At 37.4% G+C, this 24,453-nt stretch overlaps 1 protein-coding gene across 2 annotated transcripts in view; it reads left to right on the top strand.

The window, feature by feature from the left end:
- Window positions 1-22,912, top strand: part of elavl2 (ELAV like neuron-specific RNA binding protein 2) — a 135,842-nt gene extending 112,930 nt beyond the window's left edge. The window contains exons 3-9 of one of the 2 annotated variants that reach the window (XM_029526015.1): window positions 9,274-9,364; window positions 10,457-10,697; window positions 15,314-15,417; window positions 18,022-18,175; window positions 19,707-19,932; window positions 20,655-20,693; window positions 22,582-22,912. In XM_029526015.1, coding sequence (XP_029381875.1) covers window positions 9,293-9,364; window positions 10,457-10,697; window positions 15,314-15,417; window positions 18,022-18,175; window positions 19,707-19,932; window positions 20,655-20,693; window positions 22,582-22,912 — 1,167 coding nt within the window. In that variant the 5' untranslated portion in view covers window positions 9,274-9,292. Of the gene's footprint in view, window positions 1-9,273; window positions 9,365-10,453; window positions 10,698-15,313; window positions 15,418-18,021; window positions 18,176-19,706; window positions 19,933-20,654; window positions 20,694-21,689; window positions 21,708-22,581 lie in introns of those variants that run through there. The other variant, XM_029526016.1, reaches the window with a different exon arrangement.
- Window positions 22,913-24,453: the final 1,541 nt, after the last annotated feature.

The raw sequence follows: 24,453 nt of genomic DNA, 5'->3' as shown, positions 1-24,453 counted from the left end.
TCCCTGACGGTTCGGAGCAGCTCAGGTGTCACTGATGAACCAATTAAGCCAGAGACAGGCCAACACAGCAAACACTTTTACTGTTTAAAAAAAAAAAGTCGGTTTATCTTACTTATGTTGATATACATAGTCTGAGCAGGTGTTTTTTTTTTTTTCTTTTGATTAGCTTTACCTTTGTTTCATTCCAGAAATCTCCTTACAACTAAAAAATGTGTAGCTCTGCCTGTGCTGTGTTCATTTAACAATATCTGAAGGCTCCTTTTCGTCATTACATGATACTGTTTTTTTTCACATGTCATCTTTAACTTAAGTGACAGAAGTTTTGACCTGATACTGAGGCCATATCTCTTGGTAATGGTTACGTCACTCTTTTTGTTTTGTTTTTTGCATTAAAGTAATTCTAGCTAAACTAAAAGATTATTCATTGCTTTTTTTTTTCTGAATGCTTTAAAGGTAGGGGTTAAGTTACTATGAACAAAGGCATATTGTTTGCAATTGGATTATTTATTTTTATTTTGTCTGCTCGTGGATGTAGTATATGGCCTTGAATATTGAGCAGGTGAATGTGTTAAAGCCAAAGGCATTTGAGTTATCGTTGGCAGTCTGCGATGAGTAATCTTCAGTTGGTAGGTCATGAAGATTACATGTCATCCAGCCAGCAGCTAAATGCCTGACCAGTCAATTTACCAGGTTGCCAAAACACAGGACATCTGTGGTCCTGTGGGTATAGGAGAACATCCCTGCAAAAGGAAGTAAGGCCCCCTGCCAAGATGTCATACTTGTGATATAATTGGATATCTAATATTTCTTAGGGTGTGTGTATATATACATACTTTTGTATTCATTTTAAAATATTAAAATCATGAAGTATTGTCTGTTTTTGACAGACTTGATATTAATGGAATAGAAATTTGATCTGTGTTGTTGACACCTTTATTTTACATTTAAAAATGGGAATTTCTTTGTATTATGACTGCTGTTACACTGGTAGTGGTATTTCACAATTTTTCGCTTTATCAGTAAATGAGTGAGTAGAAAGTGGTATAATTCTATCATTGTAGATAATCATCAAAAATTCAGCTTTAGAGACCAGAATGTTTATATCAAAATATAGATAGATGGCAAGATATAGATGTCAGCTGTTTTCGCTGTATGTACCAGTCCACAGCTACAGCAGCCTCTGTACTCCTGAGAGGGGCAAGAGACGTGGGCAGTTGTCTTTGTGTATTATCGAGCCCTCAAGTTTTCATCTTGAAATAAAGGCTGCTGACAGAGTGACTAAAATGCAGGACAGTCAGTGAACCTCCAAAGGCCACATCACTGTACTCTGTACAACAATGTATGCAGCTGTCTGAACTGGGTTAGTGTGCAGTGGGTGGCTTTAGCAAAAAGCAGTTTTGCCCCTTTGTCCTTCTTAAATGCCCATCCCCCTTTCTTCTCTTTATGGCCTCTCCTTCTACTCCCCCCCCCTGCAGCTGATCTAGTCTGGGTTCTGTGGATGCTGCACAGGACTGTTTGTTTGGTCCTTCTTGTCTGTTGGCCACAGGGTGGCCCTCCCTCTGCATGTGTCAGTCATTACTGGAGGCCAGCATTGCAGTGGTCCTGAGCCTTGTCACTGCATCGGGGAGGTTTTAGTAGATCGATATATCCCATGCCCTGAACAGATGTAATATGGTGAGGTGTTTAGTCATTGTAATGTCATCTGTGGTGTCTTAACATTATTTTTGATTACATTGTTGGATTGAGCGGACATAGTGAATAACTTTGTTACAATGTTCAGGATGAGTGATTGGGCCTTCCTTGCTGAATTTGGGAGGGCAATAAATTAAATGGTAAGAATATGTGCACTGCTTCATACACGGAAATGTCACAGCCTTAACGAAATACCCAGTAAATGAACAATCATAAGTGTAGCTTTCTTTTATCCTTTAAATATTTTTATTTTATAGCTATATTTATACCATTTATATCCAGTTAAACCATGACTCTATACTTAGCCATAACCCAAAGAATGGTAATAGATGCCATCATAACATTCCATTTACAAGCTAACTAAACTGAGATTGCACAGCAGTAGAGATGGAAAAAATATATATTTTTTGCAAGTTTGAGCTTATTTTTCCTAATATTCTGACAGCATCAAGCCAGAAAGAAATTTTAGATGTTTCTGCTCAAACTTGATGTGTTGCAGTGTATATAGTATTACAGGCTAGCCAACAGAGTTTTGTTGAAGGTGAACTGTGTACTGAATGCCCCCACCAACACTGTTGCTTTACTCCATTTTCCAAAGTGCGCTTAGTAATTTTACATTTGAGGCAGACTGCCATTTTGACTGAGTTGACTCACCTTTCAGTATTATTCTGCCATGCTGTGGCTGGTGCTACATGACTCCTAATAGTATCCACAGTAGCCTGTCACCTTCATGACTAACTTTATATGTTGATACAATTTTGCTAATCTTTAAATGATGCATTATGAGGAAATTGAGCTAGTAGGAATTGTAGCGCTAAGATACAGTGAAATACTGTAGTTTTGAGTTATGGACTGCAAAGAAAGTAGATTCTAAAGGATGGGAGTTGCCCTACCACCACATTGTGCTGTATATGGTATGTCCAACTCTTGCTGTTTGAAAGAATTCACCGGGCAAGATTCAAAGTCAAGGTTGTAAAATCCAAAAAGTTGATAGGAAACTCCAGGCGAGAATCTTTATAAAAAGATAAATCACTTTGGTGTCTTCTCAGGTGACACTTATACCCAAAAGTATAACTTCACTATTAGTTTTAGTTTTGCAGCATAAGACTGCCATCACATTAGGCATGACTCTTTTCATCAAGATAGAGGTGGTGCAGAACGTTTCACAGCATTTTATTTTGGAGCAGTTGCTTTTGTACACTTAACTGTGTGCATCTTTGTGCATGTGTGGGTAGACTAGTCACATCTATGTTTTCAGCTAGGATATTTTGAACTTTTACTTGTGGGCTTTTAGTTTTCAAGGACAGGCCGTGCATGTCAGTGTGTGCACTCTGGAGTTCTTCACTCTGCAGCTTGTCACGCATACTTGGTCAATTTAATCCTCTGAGGAGATAGTAGCAGAGATTCGTGCCTCCTCACTTCTAAGTGCTCAGTGTCATAAAAGTACATGCTGATGCTACTGTTGGGTTCAAGTTAAAGAAGTTCTGCAGTTAGTCTGATCTGAAAGGATGATGGAGGTGTGTGTGTGTGTGTGTGTGTTTTGTTTTTTTTTTTTTCTCCTTTTTTCCTCAATTTACTTGCAAAACCAGGTCCTATATTGTAGTGTAGTGGTGTATATACTATTTGAAGCATTTCTACAATTTCTCAGGCATTGCTTTGGTTTGATCATAGGGTGGGCGGGTATTCAAATTAGCTTTTTTTTTTTTTTTTTTTTTTTTTTTTTATGTTTCAAATGGCCTGAAACATTTGAAAAATCAACATGTGTCAGTATGGCATTTTTGTGTTAACTACAGTGGATTGCTTGTTAGGATATACTCAAGATTCTATTGACTGAAATTTAAAATGATAGTATAAGTATCCTCAAGTGGTAGCAGTGTGTTTAAATGCATCATTTGAATTGATCTTCAACTCGATGTTTACAATGAGCTTCTGCCGCTTAGTAGCACGTTTCTGTCACATCTTTCCAACTGTTTTGAACACACACACTCTTGTATCCAAGACACAAAAGCATTGAGACCCCCCCTTTTTTTTGTTTTGTTTTGTTTTTTTTAATGGAAGGTTTTGCTTGTTAAATAATGCCAAGGGTGAATCAATTATGTTGGGAACTTGATAATTAATTTTCAATAGCTGGAAAATGCTGAATATGTTTAACTGTTTCCCCTCCGAACAGGTTACAGGTATGAAAATATTTCAGAAATGACTGATTCAATATTGATTGAATGACAGCTGTACTTTAGTCAAGAGTTTGCTCAGCTGTGAAATCTTTCATCCAAACTCCCACTTGGTCACGGTTCCCTGTAATTAATTAGCAGTCAGTGAGCTCCTAAAACAGAGCCAGTCTTGCCAGCGTCAGCGGTTGACGGCTGATACATGACTAAGGCTAATGTGTTTAAGTGGACTACTTCTATGTCAAGTAATGCCAAAGCTTTGCCATTAGTTTTAAGTCCTTAATGCTGTTTGCATATTGCATAGTGAGTGTATAGATTGCTTTTGAGCGTGTGTATGTATTTTTGGTCAGAAATGTTCACTATATTTGAATTTATTCTGCTCATAGTAACACTACAGAGCAGTGTAGAACTAGTAAGACTCTGGGATCTGAGAGTACCGCTAACTTTACATGCAACACTGTGAGTCCCTTAAAGGCTTCCTGCTCAGTGGGGTAAAGTTGTGGAGGTGGGTGGTTTATCTTTGGAGTGATGGGAAACAAAGAGAGGACCTTGTGGTCTTTTATAAGGAGTTGGTTTCTGACTAAAACCATGAGGCAAGGTCTCAAGGGGAACAAGATGCTCTACGCTGACATGCCTGCACTAAGAGGAGGCTGCTAGCTGGCTGCACATCGTGAAAGCCTTGACTGAAATTTTTGGGGAGAGGCATCTTGCCAAGCTTCCTCTTCCAAGTGTTTATCTAATGAAATATTTCTGCCTTGTGGCCCTATCTCAGTTGGGACAGTCGCCAATGTTTGTGCTTTGTACTTAGAATAAAGGGTGAAACATATGAAATAGATTGAAGTAAGTCATTCTCTTCAACAATATGTTCTCTTGTGGCCTTTTTTTTTTTTTTTTTTTTTTTTTTTTTTTTTTTTCCCCCCTTCTCCCCCTCGCCCCTCCTTTTTACTTAGCACGTGGCTGCTTGTACAGTGGGGAAATGGGTTTTTGGCAAATGAAACATTTTGGATGAATATCACTTAAGTCTTTTTTTGAATGTCTCTCCTTGTATCCTTTCTATCATGTTAACAAAATGGCAACAAGCTGAACCATCCATTACTTAGGTTTTTGTGGTCAACAATAACTAGTTTTATTTTTGGACACAATGGATGGAAAGAGCAGCAGGAGGGTTGTCCAAGTGAAGTAAAAAAAAAAAACCTTTTTTTTTTTTTTTTTTGCCTAAATTGAGAAATCTGTACAAAAGTCTTGACGATAATACATAGCATTCACTGCCTGTAAAGTCGTCATTTGATTTGTGCTGTCTGGTTGGAGTATGAAACTATGCTTATTTAGAAGTATCCTGTTTGATGCTTGTTGTTCACATATGATGGTCCTGCTGGCTTTTAGTCTTTGTCTGCAGTAGTGTGTATGTATGCAGTGTTAAGTCAGCATGTATGCCACTACAGGGTTCCTCATTCTGTGTGTATATAATATACTACCGTGGCAGATAGTATAGAAACTGTTAGAAACTAAATCAACATAAGTGCAAGGTTCTCAGAGGGTTAGGCTTTTTTTTTTTTTTTTATAGTAATTATCTTATTAGCAATCAGTGTTCCCACTGTACAAAAGGAATATGAAAGTTACAGTAAAATTTGGGGTTTACACCTCCATCTGTTGCGGATTTGGTCAACTTAAACTAATTTAAGGCTTTCCGTACTGACCATGTTTTTGCATTTTGTTTAAAAAGATGCTGAAAAATGTCTCAGTAACAGGCTGTACACATCAGTTGCTAGAGGATGCTCATTCCTCATGTGCCCTTGGAGATTAAAGTAGCTCTTCTAACTAGTATGAACCTCATGCATGCATTTCACCATCCTGGTTAAGATCCTTGGCTGGCAGGCAAAAAGATGTGGCTAGCAGCACCATCTGTGTCGACAGGAAATGGCAGTAAGGTTGGCAGAGAGCGATCACATTTGCATAAAAGTGTTCCTAAATTTATAAACAAAGTTTTGATGATCCTTGCAATTATTTATAATTCTTGCAACTATAGTAACATTTGCAAAATTCAAGGGAGATTATGTAAAATTGTAAAAGCGTCTGAAAACATAAATGCCTATCATGGTGAACACTTTTTCTTGGAGCAGTTTGGCATGTCGACTTCATCTTGGGTTTTGACAAATGACAGCTTTTAAAGGCTTTGGAAAATGCCATGCTGTAATATCACATTCATTGTCCATGTGACAGTTACATACTCTGCTGAGGTTATTGTTTCTCCTAGTAAATGAAATTTATCTGTGGTAATAGGTCAAGTGGGTTGTAGCTGTTTGCTGTATGGCTGTAATTTTTTTTATTTTTGCGTAGGTTATGTAGTCAGTGGGTTTTGACCTTGGTTTAGGAACATGACAGTGAATCAGATGACTCATGTATTTGCATTTGTGCACAACAACATTCCCTATGCAGCCTGTCCACAGAATATTATGAAGCCTGCATACAGTGATGGTAAAGATGGATTTCATTTCAGAAAAACAGATGTTTAAAAATGTCTAGACCCACTCCCCTGCAAACTACAAGCAATGTCTTTGAATGCTTAGCTTTGAAATGATGGGCATTGAGCCATGTCAATTTAAATTGCAAATGCATTTTTTTTTTTTTTTTTTTTTTTTTTTATGTGAAATGCCTTTAACAGGAGCTTGTTTTGTGGCCAGCAGTCACAAACACCAGAGCAAGTTTAGCTATGTCACTGGCCAAAACAAGTCAGCATCATAAAGCAGCAGGCGGCGGCTGCTGCTGCTGTGTGGTGCATTTTCATCTGTGCACTTTGCCTTTTGCCATTTTAATCTTGATCTGTAAACACTTGGGTCAATATATTGTTGCAGCATGGGATCTTATGGTGTTCACTGTTTGAGGTTCTTGGATTAGACTTTTCCACTCAAATACACTCACCCATAGACTCAGCCCAAGTATTGGCTTGAGTCCACTGCGGTCGTGTCAGAAAAGTGGATTTTACAGGAAATAATGGGTAAATGCAAGTGATATTTGTTTTGCTGTACAAAAAAGAAGACTAGAAGACTTAATTGTAGAGTTGATAATGGATTATGAGGGACGCAGTGAACGTATTGGTCGCATGCTGGCAGAGAATAATAATTTACTCATTGACACATGGTCTTGGATTGAAAAGAGGGAAAGCAAACTGCCTCAAAATCTGTCTTCAAGGCAGATTAAGATCTTGGTTTGAATGGCAGGGGTCTTTTCAATGTGTCACGTTATTTTGCAACAGTTCCTTTTTTTTTTTTTTTTTTAAAGATACAGTAGTACTCTAAAAGGGGCCAATGTAAGTGGGATTTTCCTTATCAGAAATCATAATTTGACCTTTCACAATGTATATTGTCTGTAGCTGTCGTGTGATCCTGATTATTGAGCTTTGTGCTTGGGCAGAAATGTGCACATACACCGTACTACCAAGCATCACTAGTTACAGGCATGCACTCTTCATATTCATAACTGTGATTTCTAAATATCTAGAAAAGTAACCCTGTTCAGGACATTGTCATTTTTAGCCAAGCTATCATTTCAGACTCACATGTTCACATTGGAATCAAGTATTCTATATCCATTATTCAGCATCTTTTCCCTCATTAAATAGCACTGATATGCAAAAAAAAGAACTAGTCATTTTGTGCTTTTTGGTTAATGTGCTGTTTTGTTTTTATTTTATTTATTTTTTTATTTATTTATTTATTTATTTATTTTTTTTATTATTTTGCACTGGCTGCATTACAGTGTTTTACTTGATCTATTTGTCATTTCTTGGCTTTGCTCCAACTTATCAAATGTTGTGCCACTGAATTCAGAAACTCACATCAGTAATAACTGTCCATGTGTGAAACAAGCAGCGCATATGTATATTAATGCAAGTGATATTAGATGAACTTCAAATAAACAACCCCCTCTTTTTTTTTTTTTTTACATATTCGAATTACTTGTGATCATTTCAGCCTTGGTTGTAATTTTTTTTTTTTAAGCAAATAAATATCCAGAGTGGATCTAGAGCAGTTTGATCAGAGTCAGACCAGGCTGTTTGCTGCATCTGAGGCAGTGTAGGCTTACCAGGCAGCAAATGATTCTGTTGACTTGATCAAAAATATTTTATTAAGATTTGCAATGCTAACAAAAACTACCTCGTAAGAGACATCTGTCGCTGACAGTATTAAAAGGATATTTGAGCTCCATTTATTGACATCTTATATGAAAGGGGTGGAGAGTATATTTTAGATGCAGAACAAAATGTAAATGAAAAGCAGCACCATCAGGGTGGCATGAAAAATATATATATATAGTCCAGTTGCTTTTTGAAATATGGGATCAGGAAATCTTAAAATTTAGTTTTTGATGAATACATTTGCATTTCAACTCAGTGGTGAAATATTATAAATGGCTGACAGATGGAATGGATCTCGATGTTGAGATATTGCAAAGGTTTGGATCCACTTATCTGACAGCAACAATTCTGTTTATTTTGCATTAAAATACTGCCACCTTGACATTTAAGTTTTGTAGATTTCTATTATATCTTCAACATAAGTTATATAGGCACAACCGAGTGCAACTTGTCTTCGGTCACATCCTGAGGAAATACCTGGCATGATACTGGCCATCCCTTTTTGTATGACTGACTGAATATGGAGTGTCTGTTTGCAGTTACAACTAAGGCCATTTTATAAACTTTCATTGTCAGTTTAATCATTTTATTCATTTCAGGTGCAAAGCTGGTATGATTTGAATTTCAAGTGCACCAGTTGTTGTTCCAGTGGTTGCGACCGTCGTGTAGTGACTTCGTTTATATGCTTATTTTTATGGCAATTAAGCTAGTTGTAAAATTATCTAATCTTTTTTTTCTTTTTTTTTTTTTTATTATGAAAGCAGTTTTAGTGTGTGTGTGGGGGGGTGGACCGGTTAAATGAATGCAGCATGTCTGCATAAGCTTCAGCACTGTCCCTGGTTGTCAGCCATCTGAGCAAATCAATTGATTTGTGCTTTACAGTTTTTGTGAACATTTCTGTTGGCAATTTCATCCATTTTCTAATTGCCATTCTTCATGCTTGTCCCAGATGTGGCCAGTTTTCCCTCTTAAACACTCAACATTTCTCAGTTCTGCTGTTTGCGCCTAGATTCACTGAAGATGAATTGAGACTAAGAGATTACCTATTGTGTTCTCCCTAGTTTACGACAATCTGCATGGACAGCTTGGTTCGACAAGAGAGGGGAAAAAAAATAGCCGCCTTCTCCTCTCCCCAGCAATGACATGTGATCACCTCTGACTGTTGCTTTTGTTCTTGTTGATCTAACATGAAGTGCTTTTTTTTTTTCTTTTTTTTTTTTTTTTTGTTGTTTTTGTTTTTTTTGTTTGGTTTTTGTTTTTTTTTGTCCACATTTTCAGACGGCAACTCCAAACTAACATGGCAGTCAGACTGTGCGATGTGGCTTCTCTGCTTAGAAGTGGTTCGTGGGCACCTGAGCCTTGGACTGGGGTCTGTGGCACTTTTTTTTTTATTTATTTTTTTTAATCTTACGGCCTGCTTTGACTCAGTGCTCAGGCCATACCAATGATGTTAGCTGTGTCATATTTTGACGTTCAGACCAAATTCATCATGTGTTCAATTTGGAAGTGAGGCACTTGGGTTTAGTGTATGAAAAGCTCCAAAGTTAATGTTTTACTCCTATTGGTATGGTCTAAACCTGTCTGCTACTGATATATTATAGAAGTACTTTTTTTCAATGTCATGGTGCCTGTGCACAAATGAGTAAAAATGTAATTGCCAAGAATATTGTTGTGTATCGTTGTGATGACACTGATCTGCTTTTTGCACATGGTGACTCCGTTAATAAAGGATGACTCTTCATACATTGTATCTTACTGGTTGGCTTCACTATCGTACAAGGCCTGTTGTCCAACAAGCTCGCACTGATGGATGAAATTTTGGTGCTGCTTTGTACATGTAGTTTATTTTTGGTCACCATTTTCAACTTTGATATTTTTATCCATCCCACCTAAACTTTAATATTGTTTTCCAATGTTGAGGTCCTGACAGATGAATAGATTCAGTGCCTTTTTTTTTTTTTTTTTTTTTTTTAAGTCTCTTGTGTTTGCCCAGATGCAGCAATCATGAATGGCAGAGAGGGAATTCTTTGTCGAGTATTTATTTATTTTTTTTTTTCCCCCCCCTCCCCACACTTAAAATGGAAATTTAAGATATAATACTTCACATCCAGCAACATATTGATGAAAAACTTACTCCAATGTGTTCTGAGGGGAGTGGGTTAGGGTTAAGTATTCACAGTTCAGTCACAGTATTACATCTATTTTTAATAAATGTGACAATCTACAATGTTTTCTATCTTGAAGGTTTCTTTTTTTTTGTTGTTTTACAGTCAGTACTTTAGACCTGTTTCTTGCAATTTAAATGCAGTATGCTTTCATTATTAAAATGAAGAAAAATGTGTTCAGTTAAAGTCACCTACAAAGCAATGCTTCAGTGTGTGAAGAGCGTCCTTTTTTAACTATCTTGTATTTTTTTTAAGCATGTGGTTTTGACTTTATTTTTCTTCTGTTTCTTTAGCAGGTAATTGCTGCCATGGAAACACAGCTGTCCAATGGGCCAACTTGCAACAACACAAGCAACGGTCCTTCAACAATCTCAAACAACTGTTCCTCACCTGTAGAATCAGGGAGCATAGAGGACAGTAAAACTAACTTGATAGTCAACTATCTGCCTCAGAACATGACTCAAGAGGAGCTGAAGAGTTTGTTTGGGAGCATCGGAGAAATTGAGTCCTGTAAACTAGTTCGAGACAAAATAACAGGTAATACATCTGATTGCATTGCTATGAGTGATTTGTAGCTTTGGCTCAGCCATTGCTATATTTACTGCATTTATTGTCAGTATGTGGATTTATTTTGCCATTAGGTTCTCAAACATCAAATAAGCTAGATTTAAAATAAGTTGTAAATAATGAACACAAACTAGCCACCGACAATAATATCGAAACCAAATTGTACATCAGTGGGGCCCTACTAACAGATTTGGCCATGTTAAAGTGCCTTTAACTATGCATGCATAGTATGTGATTTTCCTCCCTGTATACGTTGTCTAGCGTCATAATATATGGACTGCTGTCCCTAATATATGCAGAGGTCATCTTATTGCGCATAAGGCAATCTTTCCGCATCTCATTGTAGAGATAGGGTTATCTTCGCCAATAAGCCATTGTAAAACCTGCCCAATGTCATCATAAGGAACAACAATTGTGATTATATGCTGCTTTTATTTGGAGAGCGATACTAGCGCCATGAGTTAAAATTGGATTTCCAAGAGAGTGGCCCCTATGGAAATTGAAACAAATACTATATACAAGAAAAGTATTTCTGTGCTTGAGTGGCAACCTCTTTATTAATGTCCTGTTACACTCCTCACATGGACAGGCCTGAATGGACTTGCATATAACTTCAGTGTGTGTTAATGGTTGGAGCAGCAGCATGTAGAGGTATTCATTGACATGGCTCGTGACATGAACAAGTAGATAACGGCTGTGGCTTCTGTGTTCTTGCTGTTTTGGTCAAGGTTACCAAGAATTTCCTCCATCTGCTCCATAGAACACAGTGCAGTGGTGACGCACATGAGCTGGTCTGGCCTTCTTAAGGATGTGTAGACACATCTGTTCAATTTGCATGTGATCCTGAAACATCAACATCCCTGGCTGAGTGAATGTATCCCTTTGAAAGGAAGCTGGGGGACAGAGGGCTCTTACTCAGAATAATTGGTGAGCTAAGACGCTAGAACTTTGACAATTATAGATTATCTTTACTTTAAGTCGCCAAGGGTGTCACCTTTATGTGAATTAACAAGGAAGATGTGACCCCCATCACATCTGGCTTTGAAAAATTGTTTCACAGCACTTATGTGCATTTGGCCAGTATTCACAGGAATGTCTTTAAGTGATTATTAGATTTTCCAACAAATTATTGCAGTCTTAACTGTAAAGTCTTAAACTGTGCTAAAAGTGTAGCTGAATTGTATCTATGTGCTGCTGTGCTCCTTTTGGTGTTCCTTAAGAAACCAATTTAAGCGATACATCAACTTTTTGTTGCACTGCAAGGACTGTATAAATTAAGGCTTTTTTTTTTTTTTTTTTTTTTTTTTTTTTTTTTTCCCCCCTCTCCTCTCTCTCCACTGGCACCAAATGTTAGCAGAACATTGGCCATCAGTCAAGGGTTTTGTTTTTGCAAAAGAATGTGTGGCCTAATTAAACAATGACTATCAAAGTATTTACAGAATTTACTTTTGGCATGCCAATTTAAAAAAAAAAAAAAAAGTAGCCAAGTGTTACATCTTTCATGGAATATCATTGAATAACATAAAAGAAATGCATTTAGTAATGTGTGAAATTGGTTGAGCTGAAATAACGAGTGATTTTTCGTTTTAAAATGTGTTGTGTACATTCTGCTTGGGTGACTATAACAGATTTAATATAATCTGTTAATATGAAACTTGATATGTTGCATATGATGCAGTATGTATCAACATTGCACTCAAAGTAATTTTAGTGTAGGATGTAAAGGAACCCTTTTTTTTTTTTTTAATCTGACTGACTGAAAAGAACTTCAAGCATTAATATGCCCTTATTCCAATAAAAAGGGAGGTACTAATGTAAACTAATTTGGCAAATGGCTTAAATAGAAAAGTGTCTTCTGTTGATCTCCTGCGGACACATCACTATTGACTAACATGTGAAAATTAGTTTTAATCTCAGTTGGCCTTTTTTTTTTTTTTTTTTTTTTTCTCCCCCCCCCTAAAGCACTAGGTTCCTCTATTTCACCTTTCTTCTTACTTTGTTGACATGGATGTTGTCAAAATTATAAAGCATAGAATACAAGTATATCTAATCAGGCATTTTGACCTTGCAGACTGTTTTTTCTTTTGTGTGTATGTCCTTGAGTGAAATGTCTATTTCAAAGGCTAATGTATGTCTAACTAGATTATATTTAGTTTTGCATGAAGGACCACTGGAGTAAAAGCAATATAGCTGAGTAAAAAGGGAGGGCAACTTTTCTAATGAAAAAATGTTTGGATCCCCAACATTGAATGGAGCCTTCGTTTGTAATCATTGTGAATCATAAAAGGAAAAAAGCCCATTTATTTTGGATCATCCAGGCATGAAATTGTAAAAAAATATGCTTCAATCGCACAGACCAAACGGCAAACCAGATATGTTTACCCCCATTAAGTGTGCTTTTCTGGCATTTTAAGTGACCAGACATTTTTGCTTCATGCAACACAATATAAGACCACATATTGGGGTCTTGCCATTTAAGTTTAATTATTTTAAAGGCAGCAAAAAAGTTTCCCATTTGTGTGTAATATACTCTTGTTCCTATGCTTCTCATGAGATCGTATTGTGACTGTCAAGTTTTTGTTTTGCACTCTGCATCCATGTCGGTTTTTTAGCAGAACTGTTGTGCACGTGTGGCATTTTAGTCATGTTGAGCTTGTAATCCAGTTGTTGGAAATTTAAACATAACTGGAAAAATTCTCCTTAATTTCTAACACACTTTTAGCGTGTCAGTGGGGCCTGTTTATGGCACATTTCCAGAGTCAGTCATATTAAAAATAGCGTTATTAAAGAAATACAAAAGTAAGCAGTTAAATGGTGTTCTAAGCTTGAAATTATGTAGATGTCCTGTCAAACAACCTGAGTTAAAAAAAAAAGATTCTTTTGAGGTAAATGCATACATTTACTGTGTATAACAGTTTCAGTTTTAATTGTTTCGACGCAACACTAACTCTACTATAGGATAAGTAGTTAAATTAGAACTGTTTTAACCAATGAAAGCTTGAATTAGGGCAGGAAAAACTGACTTGAGACTCAGTTGGGGGAGGGACTTGGCTCTTAATGTTATTTAGAGCCTCCGAGTCATTTCTCAGGAACGATGCTCTGATTTCAGTTTTTGCACTACATAAACCATATCCCCTCCAGACTATGTTGCTTTTGTCTCTCCCTTGGCCCTGTGGCAATGGATTTAAGCCAGCCTACATCTGTGTATTGGTGCTACATCAGATGCTAAGTAATCACCAGAGAGATGCATGCTTCCTCTTTGCTTTAAATGTTCTCGCCTTGGCTGCTGTTACTGCTGCAGCGGCTTAGTCTTTGTGTCATTTTCCTCCCACTATGGGCAGCACTAGTCTTTTAATGGAGCCTGGGTGCAGTTGTCTGTTTTTGAAAATGCATACTAGCTTACTGCCTCTCCCAGTTATAGCAGCGGCCGTAGCAGATATTTGCCATTCCATAGGAAGACATCAAGGGCGTAGCATGACCATGTGAAGCATTTATAGTAGGACAGTGTGGCAGGCAATTTGCCCTCCAGGTTTAAGTAAAAGTGTCATTTCACCAGCTTATTTCAAAGGCTGTGTGTTTCTCCTGGCTATTCAAGTCCCTGAGATGCAAGGTGAAATGAAGTTTATGAACTTCACTTGATCACAGCTGAACAACCCATGAGAACAATGACTCATAGTGGGAAGACAGATAAACCAGTATGCTATCGTATGTACAGCTTACTTAATAGCAATGCTGGAGGCAGAATTTCACAGTTGGGTGTCTCCCTGCCCCCCCCCACCAATACACCAATATATTCATTTTACAATGCAGTATGAGAAAATGTGTGATACTGGCTATGAATTTAAAATTTGTAATCAAACTTGATTTAAAAAAAAAATGTTAATTGCACAGACAAGTTTGGAAACTATTTGAATTCCTCATTACAAGCACAGTCATTTTGCTGCATGAAAATATTTCCTACATCTGATCTCGTCAAGTTGATGAAAATTCAAGTTGCTTATGTACTGTATTAATATGCTGGAACTGCTTGAGCTGGTGAACTTGACCGGCAGTAGAATTGTGGAGAGACCCAGCAGTGTGGGTGGAGGAAATTGAATTGCGTCTGTGCACATAAAGAGTGGGTGTCAATCTATTGTACATTTTAGAGATAAACTGTAGAGAGAGGGGAACACATTGCGCCTTAGCTACTGCACACTCAGATGAGTCAGTGTGAGAGAAGAGCAATTGCTTGTCATTTTAAATTTAAGACATTTTTGTCAAAGAGTTGGTTTAGCATTTACTACAGGTGGTGATCCATGTAGTTATTTGTTGAAAGTGGACTTTTTACTTCATGTATTCTTCCTGCTCTGCTGGATAAGAAATAGACTGACTGTTCATATGTGTCCTTGTATTACTGAACCTTTGTCCTTTTTTTTTTTTTTTTTTTTTTTTTTTTTTTTTTTGAATGAAACAGAAGTGATGTCATTCACCAATTTCTAATAAAAGGTTTTGTCTATACACGAGCTGTGCGTTGATGGTTTGTATTCAGCAGTCATGTTTTACCTATAAAGTGTGACACGAGATGTTTTCTGGTCCTGTCTTTGCAGGGCAGAGTCTCGGCTATGGATTTGTGAATTACGTGGACCCGAAGGATGCAGAAAAAGCCATCAATACTTTAAATGGCTTAAGACTTCAGACCAAAACCATCAAGGTAAGATTATCATCTTTTAAGTTGCTAACAGGCTTTGACATGTCCACTCTAACCTCCAGTAAGTCAGTTAATCAATCATAGTTACATTAAATTCACTGAAATCAGGCATCATCTGTAACTGTTTACAGAAATCCGAGAAATGCCATTAATGTTTAGCTCTCTGGGTTGGAGTTGAAGTATAATGAGGCTGGAGAAATGTGGGGTGGAAAGGGAGCCTATTGTTAATCTGGGCACAGGCAGCTTTGCCTGGGCCTCAAGTAGAGCAGAACTGTTTCTATGGTTGCATGTGCTGTAGCACTGCTGTATGCCTTTACAGGGAGGTGGCTGCCATTAGCATTCATCAGGCAATGTAGCACACATTGTGCTGGTGGAAAAACTAATTTGCTTCATATAGTGCTGCAGGATTTGTGGATGGTGGAGCCAGATTATTAAATGTGATATTATTTCACAGTGGCTGTCCAAGGAGCTAGGCAGATGCCCCCTCACGTTGAACAGAAGGTATTAGACTAAATATCTTTGGTACACTTCAGTATTGAACATCTTGGTTGAATGTTACCAATTTTGTAAGTTGTACGCTTGACCATTTCTGAATTTACAATTAAATGTGTGAATGTAGAATGTTATAATGGCTTGTGCACCACATTATTTCTGAGAATCAAACATTGAACACATCTTCCTCACGTTATACCCCCAAAAGTAGATGGGGTTGGGGATTTCTGTATATTGCACATCCAAAATGATCTTGCTGCTCTGTCAGAAGTGCAAATAAACCCCAGTGAGGTGGTGGAATATACTTTGCAAATATTAGCACCAAATGTAGCGTGAAGGTGAGACTGAGGGAGAGGGATGAGAAGTGAGGAAGTTGCCTGGCTATGGGTAGGGAGTGCTAGCCTTCTAGTGTTCTCTTGTCAAGCCTCCCATCAGGGCATGAGGAGGTTGAGGTTTGAGACACGGTGACCAAGTGGTGGTGTTATTGATCTGAGAGCAAAAAGGACACCCCCTCCCTTTTTTCTTTTCTTTTTTTTTTTTTGAAGCTTTAATTAAAAATACTTTCTTAATTCATCCATTGCATAAGATTGCAGCAAGATGCTTTGTATAAGACCATTTAACATGTCTGACACTGTAATTAAATAGCCATGGTGCTGTTTGGTTAATTGATAGTTAAGTCAGAGGAACCGGCAGACAGTAGACACAGGGTAAGACACAGCACACTGTTAACTATGCACAGTATCTTTGTCTTCCTTGTTTGTCTCATTGGCCACTGCAAACCCTCCATCAGTCTTTATTGTAGAAATATCAGCAAGACTGAACATGAGTTGCACAGAGACTCAGGGCTGTAATGATGTACTGATCCACAGGGTCTTGGTGACTGTCTGTTCCCCTTCTGTGTTCTGTTGTCTATATTTATGGACAAATGTATGTTACATGTTTTGAGACCGATGCTGGAGTCCCTCCACTTACCTCATGATTTTAGATGGGTATAGATGACATTGGTTGTAGGAGGGCAGTTGCAGTGCAGTATCCAAAAGCAGTTTGCAAGAAATTTTGAATTTGTTTATAAATGAGAGCTGTCTAGATTGGCCTCTGCATCTATCTGTCACATTTCCAACTGAGGTGATAGACAGCAAAGTGCCATGTTAACTTTTTCTGGGCATGCTGATTTGTCACTGTCCATTCAAGTGTTAACAGTCATTTGTAAATTTGTTCTAATGAAAGAAAAGCATGGAATAGTACAAACCGTAGAGCAAACAAATGATTGCACCACCAGGTTGTGACAGGAAGGTGGTACTCAAAATGAAAATGATACTATGACTAGAAGTATATTGTAAATTAGTAAAATTTCAGATGAGATGGTTGGTTTTTTTTTTTTTTTTTTGGTTTTTTTTTTTTGGCCTCAGTCATGCTCCATGGGGAAACCATAAATCCATAGTGTTTGTCTTTGACAACTGTAGTCCCTCCCTTTAGGATTAACAGGAAGCCTTATGTAGCATTTTATACTACAAAAAGCTGCGAAGTGTTTTTGCAGTCTGTATTTATTAGCCACAAACAGCCAGTGACAGCAGGAATGTTTGCTGTTGCAGGCGCTGTGTGTGTGTGTGTGTGTGTGTGTGTGTGTAACAATGCAGACTTGTGTTGCTAGAAACTCAGTTTGCTTAATTTCCTCACTTTCTTTCTCTCATGCCTGCACATTAATGGAGTCTGATAGCTACGGGGAAACATCTCAATCATGATCCCATCTGCTCAATTTGTGTCAAATTTGCTTACTTTGGTCTGAGCATATAACATATATAACATGCTGGCTTTCATTTAACCAAGTAAAACCTCCTAAATGGTCTTGCCTCTTAGGAATAATTCAAATATTCAACCATAGGGAGCAGCTTTTCATCTGGTGGCTTTCCTCCATCATGTAGTCTGTAAACACCAACCTTCAGAATAAACTGCCTGGTTAATTGCCAGTAAGCATCTCTTAATTTTAACAAGTGCACCAAAATTGTTATAAATACTCTACACTGATTGGTAATGGTCTGCGAGTTCATCGCTGCATCTTCTAACTGGTTGCAGTGATAATATACCAGTGCTTATGTGAACTGCCTCTGCCTGTAGGTTTCCTATGCTCGTCCAAGTTCTGCCTCCATCAGAGATGCAAATTTGTACGTCAGTGGCTTGCCAAAGACCATGACTCAGAAAGAACTGGAGCAGCTCTTCTCTCAGTATGGACGCATCATTACCTCACGTATTCTGGTGGACCAGGTGACTGGTAAGTAGAAAGTGACAGTTGTCCCATGTTTTTGCACCCCTAGACTTTTTTTTTTTTTTTTTTTTTTTTTTTTTTTTTTTTTTTTTTTTATTAAATACACAATTCATCTTTCCTTCTCCTCTGCTCCACACTGACTCCCTAACAAAATGACACAGCCAGTCCTGAGAAATATATCAGAGGTAGTGGTTTCACATCCCCCAAAATGCAATTTTCCACTAGAGGTGTTCATAAATATGCATAGATGGATAGAATGTGAAATGGGTGTTTAAGTTGCAAGACTTGATGCTGCATCATTTTTGCCTACAATCTCCCTCCTGACTGGTCTTGCCTTTTCTTGGTCTTCATTCCAAATGTGTCTATGCACTGCCTATATCATGGCATAAAATTAAATGGCTTTAGAGTTATGTTCTCAGCTTATGTGGCAGCAAAACTTTTATAAAACACGAATAAATGATGTCCCAGTAGTTCTGTCCCTTTGTGCTAAAAGTCAAGCTCTTTCAGTCAAGCATTATTTCAATTGCTGCCCTAATTTCTCAAATGTAAAAAAAGGTGTTTCAAGAGAACTAACTTGCAGTTTTGCAGTCTGAGATTCAGCTTTAAAGAGAGGGAAAGCACAACTGCTAAAGAGGGTTTTATTTTTTTTATATTATTTAAAAAAAAATTTGGTGGTGGGACGCTTCCATCTTGGATAGGTCTCATTTCTCCCTTCTGTCCCATCATGGGAATATTTCTATGGTTATTAATTCTTGCATTGCCAACCTTATCCTTTGTGCTCTTGGTATTTGTTCTTGTTTGCCGTGTTCTGGTGTATACAAAAAAATGTGGTTTAAAAAATTTGTTTTATATCATATGTAAGTTGGTGAAATAAGTCTTTTTTTTTTTTTTTTTTTTTTTTTTTTAAACATTGCCCAGCAAATCCACAAATTTATATCTTGTATAAAATGCTTTTAAGATGATCAACTTCATGTGAATGTTGTGGTTAAATATTCAACACTTTTCTCACTTCTAATAAAAGAAAAAAAAACTTGCAAACCAGTGATACACTCTGCAGCAATGCCTTGCACCCAGCAATTGTTTCCAAAGGGTGTTAGTAATAAAATGTCAACTTGATTCTCCTCTGCTCTGTATCGCACACAGGTGGAGTTTCACCACTGTGTGACATACTCACACAGAAACGTGCGCGCACGCACACACACACACGAGGGAGCACGCTCCCACGAGCTAACAACGTGCATGTTGGAAAATATGTCACATTTGACCTGAAAAGCAGGCAGAAATGAGTTTCTTTAAACATACCCAGGATGATGAAGATGGCAACACTTGCTCAGTTGTTATATTGACCGCTTTCATTTCATTTTGCTTTTCAAGAAACGCATGAACACTATCATTTTAAGTGTTAGTGCCCGTCCGCAACCCCTCGAGCCATAAACAAAGTGGAAACACTGGAAGTTCATTCTGTACATCAGAAGTGAATGTTTTCATGGCTGTTGAGATTGAGAATCAAAGTAATATGACTGTATACACTGCTCAGGTGTTTCCAGAGGTGTTGGCTTTATTCGTTTTGACCGGCGAGTTGAAGCTGAGGAGGCCATCAAAGGTCTGAACTGTCAGAAACCGCCTGGTGCCACTGAGCCCATTACAGTCAAGTTTGCGAACAACCCAAGCCAGAAGACCAGTCAGGCACTGCTGTCCCAGCTGTATCAGTCGCCCAATCGAAGGTACCCAGGACCCCTCGCACAGCAGGCACAACGTTTCAGGTAAAAGCAGCATACTGAAATTTAAACAAATCAGATTTCAGCCGAGCACAGTTAATTCTGCCAGCCACGTTGTCTTGACCCTCTGAGGAATTTTGAAATTAGCATTTAAATTGTCTCCCAGCATTATTATAAAAACGTTTGTGTTGGTGCTTATCAATACTTCGTACAGAATAAGCCATCCCTGTTTTCAAATTTGTTGTGTTCCTGCTGTTGTAGATGTAGGCTTCTGATAAAGCTTGAGCAGATTTTGACACATGGAAATGAGGATTGGCAATACTCTGGATAATTTAATGATTATCTGAAAGGGTTTTGTGAGCCTAGTTACTCACGATAAATGTGGGAATGAATCCAAGAATTAATTTGCTCCTCAGTCCACTAGTTGACCTTGGTGGTGGAAATTGACTTTTTATATATATATATATATATATATATATATATATATATATATATATATATATATATATATATATATATATATATATATATATATATATATATATATATATAAAAATTTTTGGTGACCTTAACAGCTGGTATGTATTTTATAGGTTAACCGTAAACAAGTTCAGTTAACTAGTTAATAAGGACAATAATGCTTGAGACTTGCTTGATAGTATCAGAACTGTTACTCATCTCTGTTGCCCTGTCAAAATTCATCACCTTCATAAACAAGCTATATATTGAAATGAATGTATTAGTAATATAGATATTTATTTTTTTAGGTTGGATAATCTTCTGAACATGGCCTATGGAGTCAAAAGGTAGGTTCATTTTTAGATTTTAGACTGCTGTAATTGATCAAGTCAGACTTGAGTGCTGATGGTATATGTATAATTTATTTATTCTTTTTTCTTATGATTTTTTCTTATTTATTTTTTTTTTCTCCCCCTTCATCACCTCTTGGCAATACTGCATAGATAGTGAACACTGCATAAGGTAGAACTGATTCAGTATTAGGTTGTTGATCAGCAAGATGCTTTTGTATGCAGGCTCTACAAACGTGTGTGTGTGTGTGTGTGTGTGAAGCAGGCTACTTTGTCTTAACAATAAGTGATAATGTAAATATTTAGTGTATATTCAATAAATAGAAGCAAAGACGTGTATTGTTTGAGCAGGGAAGGGGAGACGGACAGTAGTGGTGGGTGTTGCTAACTGCTCCTCTGACCTAAAACAATCACTTTCTTTTTGCCTCGAGACACCTAAATTCTTGGAGCCAAAACCAATTTCAAATGTAAAATATTTTTCCCATAGACACACCCATTTACTGAGAGTAAAAGCTTGTCAGACAAGTTAGCTGGTAACATAATACATACACAAGTTGGATTTGTCAACTCCATTCAGTCCATTGTAAGCGCAATGTCAAACCCATGGCTGTCCAAATATAAGGTGGCAGTGTTAACTGAGCTATTTTACTGCAATCAATGGTTAGACACATTTTGCACACTTGTTCATTAAATTGATTGATTCATGTGCTATGTGAGAGTCTGAACCTATATTTTCAAAATTGCGATCGGAAGGTAATTATATCTGCCAACATTATTTCTGTATCGAAGAGGCCAAACTCTACATTTGTCCAGTTACTCAAGTTAAACACAAGCATGTGCTGTCATTGTGCTTTAACCTTAATTTTGACAGTGTTGCAGGTAAATCTGGTCAGGTTAGTGACAGTGATGCTGTGAAGTGCTTTAATCTCAACATCATGTCACATGTCTAGATTAAAGCATTGTCTGTTGCTGCTTGACTGCATAACAAAGCAGGAATTTTAGTCTCTTACTGTTGCATAAAATTGCATACTTGTATACTTCGAGCTACATACTTTTTTTACCTTGATCTATTATGGACAGTTCTGTCCTCCTTAACTTGGTTGCATCAGATGTCTTTCAGGATTCAACAGGATACCATTTTGTCTAAGTTCAGGTTAATAAGAATGCTTTCCTTGGGTTTGATTGAAGTCCAGTCCCCTGAAAGCTCAAAGGACTGTTACCAGCGACAATGGAGTTGTGATTTCTTTTCTGCCCTGCTCGTTGGCTGAAGTCTTGGTTGCCAAATCTCTCTCCGGGTCCTTGATGCTGGGAGCACACCTGTCATGGTGAATGTTCCCTGAGAGGCCAACTGGAGCAGCTAATCTTACATGACACCTGCTGCAATAATTCATAGGCTTTCCATGCACTTAGAATTTTGTTTCCTCAAACTGCAAAGCCACGTTTACCAAAGGCAAGGACTTTGCGTGCTATTTTATGCCTCTCTTGGTACAAATTCCATTTTCAATGTGGTGCTCGTTTACCATAAATTTTCCAGTGCTTGGTTTTCATTAATTTACTCCCCCCCCTCCCCTTTGCAGGCACATGGTCAGCTCAGAAAAGATGCTATAATTTCATTTGTCTGTGAGCTGCACGGTTGGCTGCACAGTCTGAATTCCAGCTCAGCTTTTTATTTATTTGAGGCTGATTTCATAACAGATTTCTAGAATTTAGACTAGACCAAGAATATCTTGTTCATCTAATTATTTAGAAGACACTGAATGTGTGGCAAGTGTTGATCCCCATAGAAACTTGTCAGACTTGCTTGTATGATCTCCTGTTTTAAAAGGCCAGTTTTACTCTCATTTTGGCATTTGCCTTGAACCATGTTGCTTCTTTGTTTTCACAGCAGGTTTTCCCCCATGGCTATTGACGGGGTGACCAGCTTGGCTGGGATCAACATCCCAGGGCACGCAGGGACTGGCTGGTGTATCTTTGTCTACAACTTAGCACCAGATGCAGATGAAAGCATCCTCTGGCAGATGTTTGGGCCGTTTGGTGCCGTCACAAATGTCAAAGTTATTCGTGACTTCAACACAAACAAGTGCAAAGGATTTGGTTTTGTCACCATGACTAACTACGATGAGGCAGCTGTGGCCATCGCCAGCTTGAATGGATACCGCCTTGGGGACAGAGTGCTGCAAGTCTCATTCAAAACCAACAAAACACACAAAGCCTAATACCCACTGAGATTGTTTCTTGAAAATGGAAACAGGAAATGGAAGTGTATCGACCGTAACTTTCTACATTAGTAAAAACAGCTTTGTAAATCAGTGTTACGAAGAAAAACAATATTTAGCGTCCGATGTTTTTGTTTTTTATTTGTTTTTGTTTGTTTTTTTTCCTTCCATTGCTACGCTTTGAATCTTCTCAATATACTTTAAAACTGGAAAAAAAACTGCAGGTTTCACTACCTGTGACGTTGAATTCTCTTGCTGTCTTTACAGATGGACCATCTAAAACATTATAGGTTTTGTCATTTTGTTGCACATCTGCTTTGAAAGAGTAAGTCTTGTAAAGTTATGTGTAGTGATTTTCTTTGTATTTTTGTGTCCTGATTTGCCTTAGGTGCGTTATGCCTTCAGTGGTTAGCAAATACTTATTTTGATCTTTGCAGTTTTGATTTTTGCAAGTGTTCTGTTTATTGTCATATGAGTTGGTTATTGGTTGGCTGCATAATGTTGCTTATTGTAAACTTAACAGATAAAAGACAAAAAAAAATTCTTAAAGCAGTACCTTGCCAAAGAGCTAAGAACCTCTTTGATGTGGGTTTAAAAAGCATCTATTTTTATAAAAAGAAAAATTTGGAGAAACTTTTTACTGGACCTGGAACAAAATATTTTGACTTGGATACTTTGAGAAATATCTTCATATGACACCTTGTGAGCTTTTGAACTTTACAAGAAAGTTTGCAGTGGTTGAAATTTCTGGAGAGATTTATGATGTAAAAGATACCTTTTGAGATCTTTGTATTATCTTTAGATTATAGAATCAATGGCAGTGCTGGTTTCATTTGTAAAATCATCTGTGGGTCCCCCTGTCATCCTGGTTGTTATGACTAGCAACTCGCTTTCCGGTTTGATTTGGAAATGGACAAAAATAACGGTTTATTCGCAAAAAGTGCATGCAAAATTATAAAGTAGAGATATCTCTTAAAGGTAAAGGGGGGGATAAAAATCAGTTCTTCCGAAAGGATCTCTTCAGATGGAGCTCATGGTGTTCTGTGGTGTACCTATAATATATCATTAGACTGATTTTTGTCTCAATATCAACCAATAAGGGTTTTTACATGCTTTGTATGAAAGAATGAGGACAAGCCAATTAAGGCAGCAGCTTCAGAAAACCTAGTCTGAGGAATAGAACGATTACTCCTGAGCTTTGAGCTATGTAAATAAGTTTATTTTTTTTATTTTTATTTATTTGGGTTTTTTTTTTTGAGTACTTGGCAGACTTTTAGTTCTAGTTTGGAATTCATTGGAAAATGTGATATAAATATATATAGCTTTCTTTTTTCCTTTACAAAGTATGTACGGTATGTTCATTTTGGATATTAACCTTCTCAATTTCAGTTTCACTTGAGTTGGAAAAACTTGATTTATTGTCCTATGGACTAGCATTACAGTGCATCAAATTTGTTGGTTGTTTGGTCTGTAGATAGTCTTGCTTCATTTAAAAAAAAAAAAAAAAAAAAAAAATGTATTAAACTATAGACATTTGTTTT

Source organism: Echeneis naucrates, chromosome 18, assembly GCF_900963305.1.
Source record: "Echeneis naucrates chromosome 18, fEcheNa1.1, whole genome shotgun sequence".
NCBI classification, from domain to species: Eukaryota; Metazoa; Chordata; class Actinopteri; order Carangiformes; family Echeneidae; genus Echeneis; species Echeneis naucrates.
Note: the sequence above shows the minus strand (reverse complement) of the source record. Positions and strands in the feature narration are given on the sequence as shown.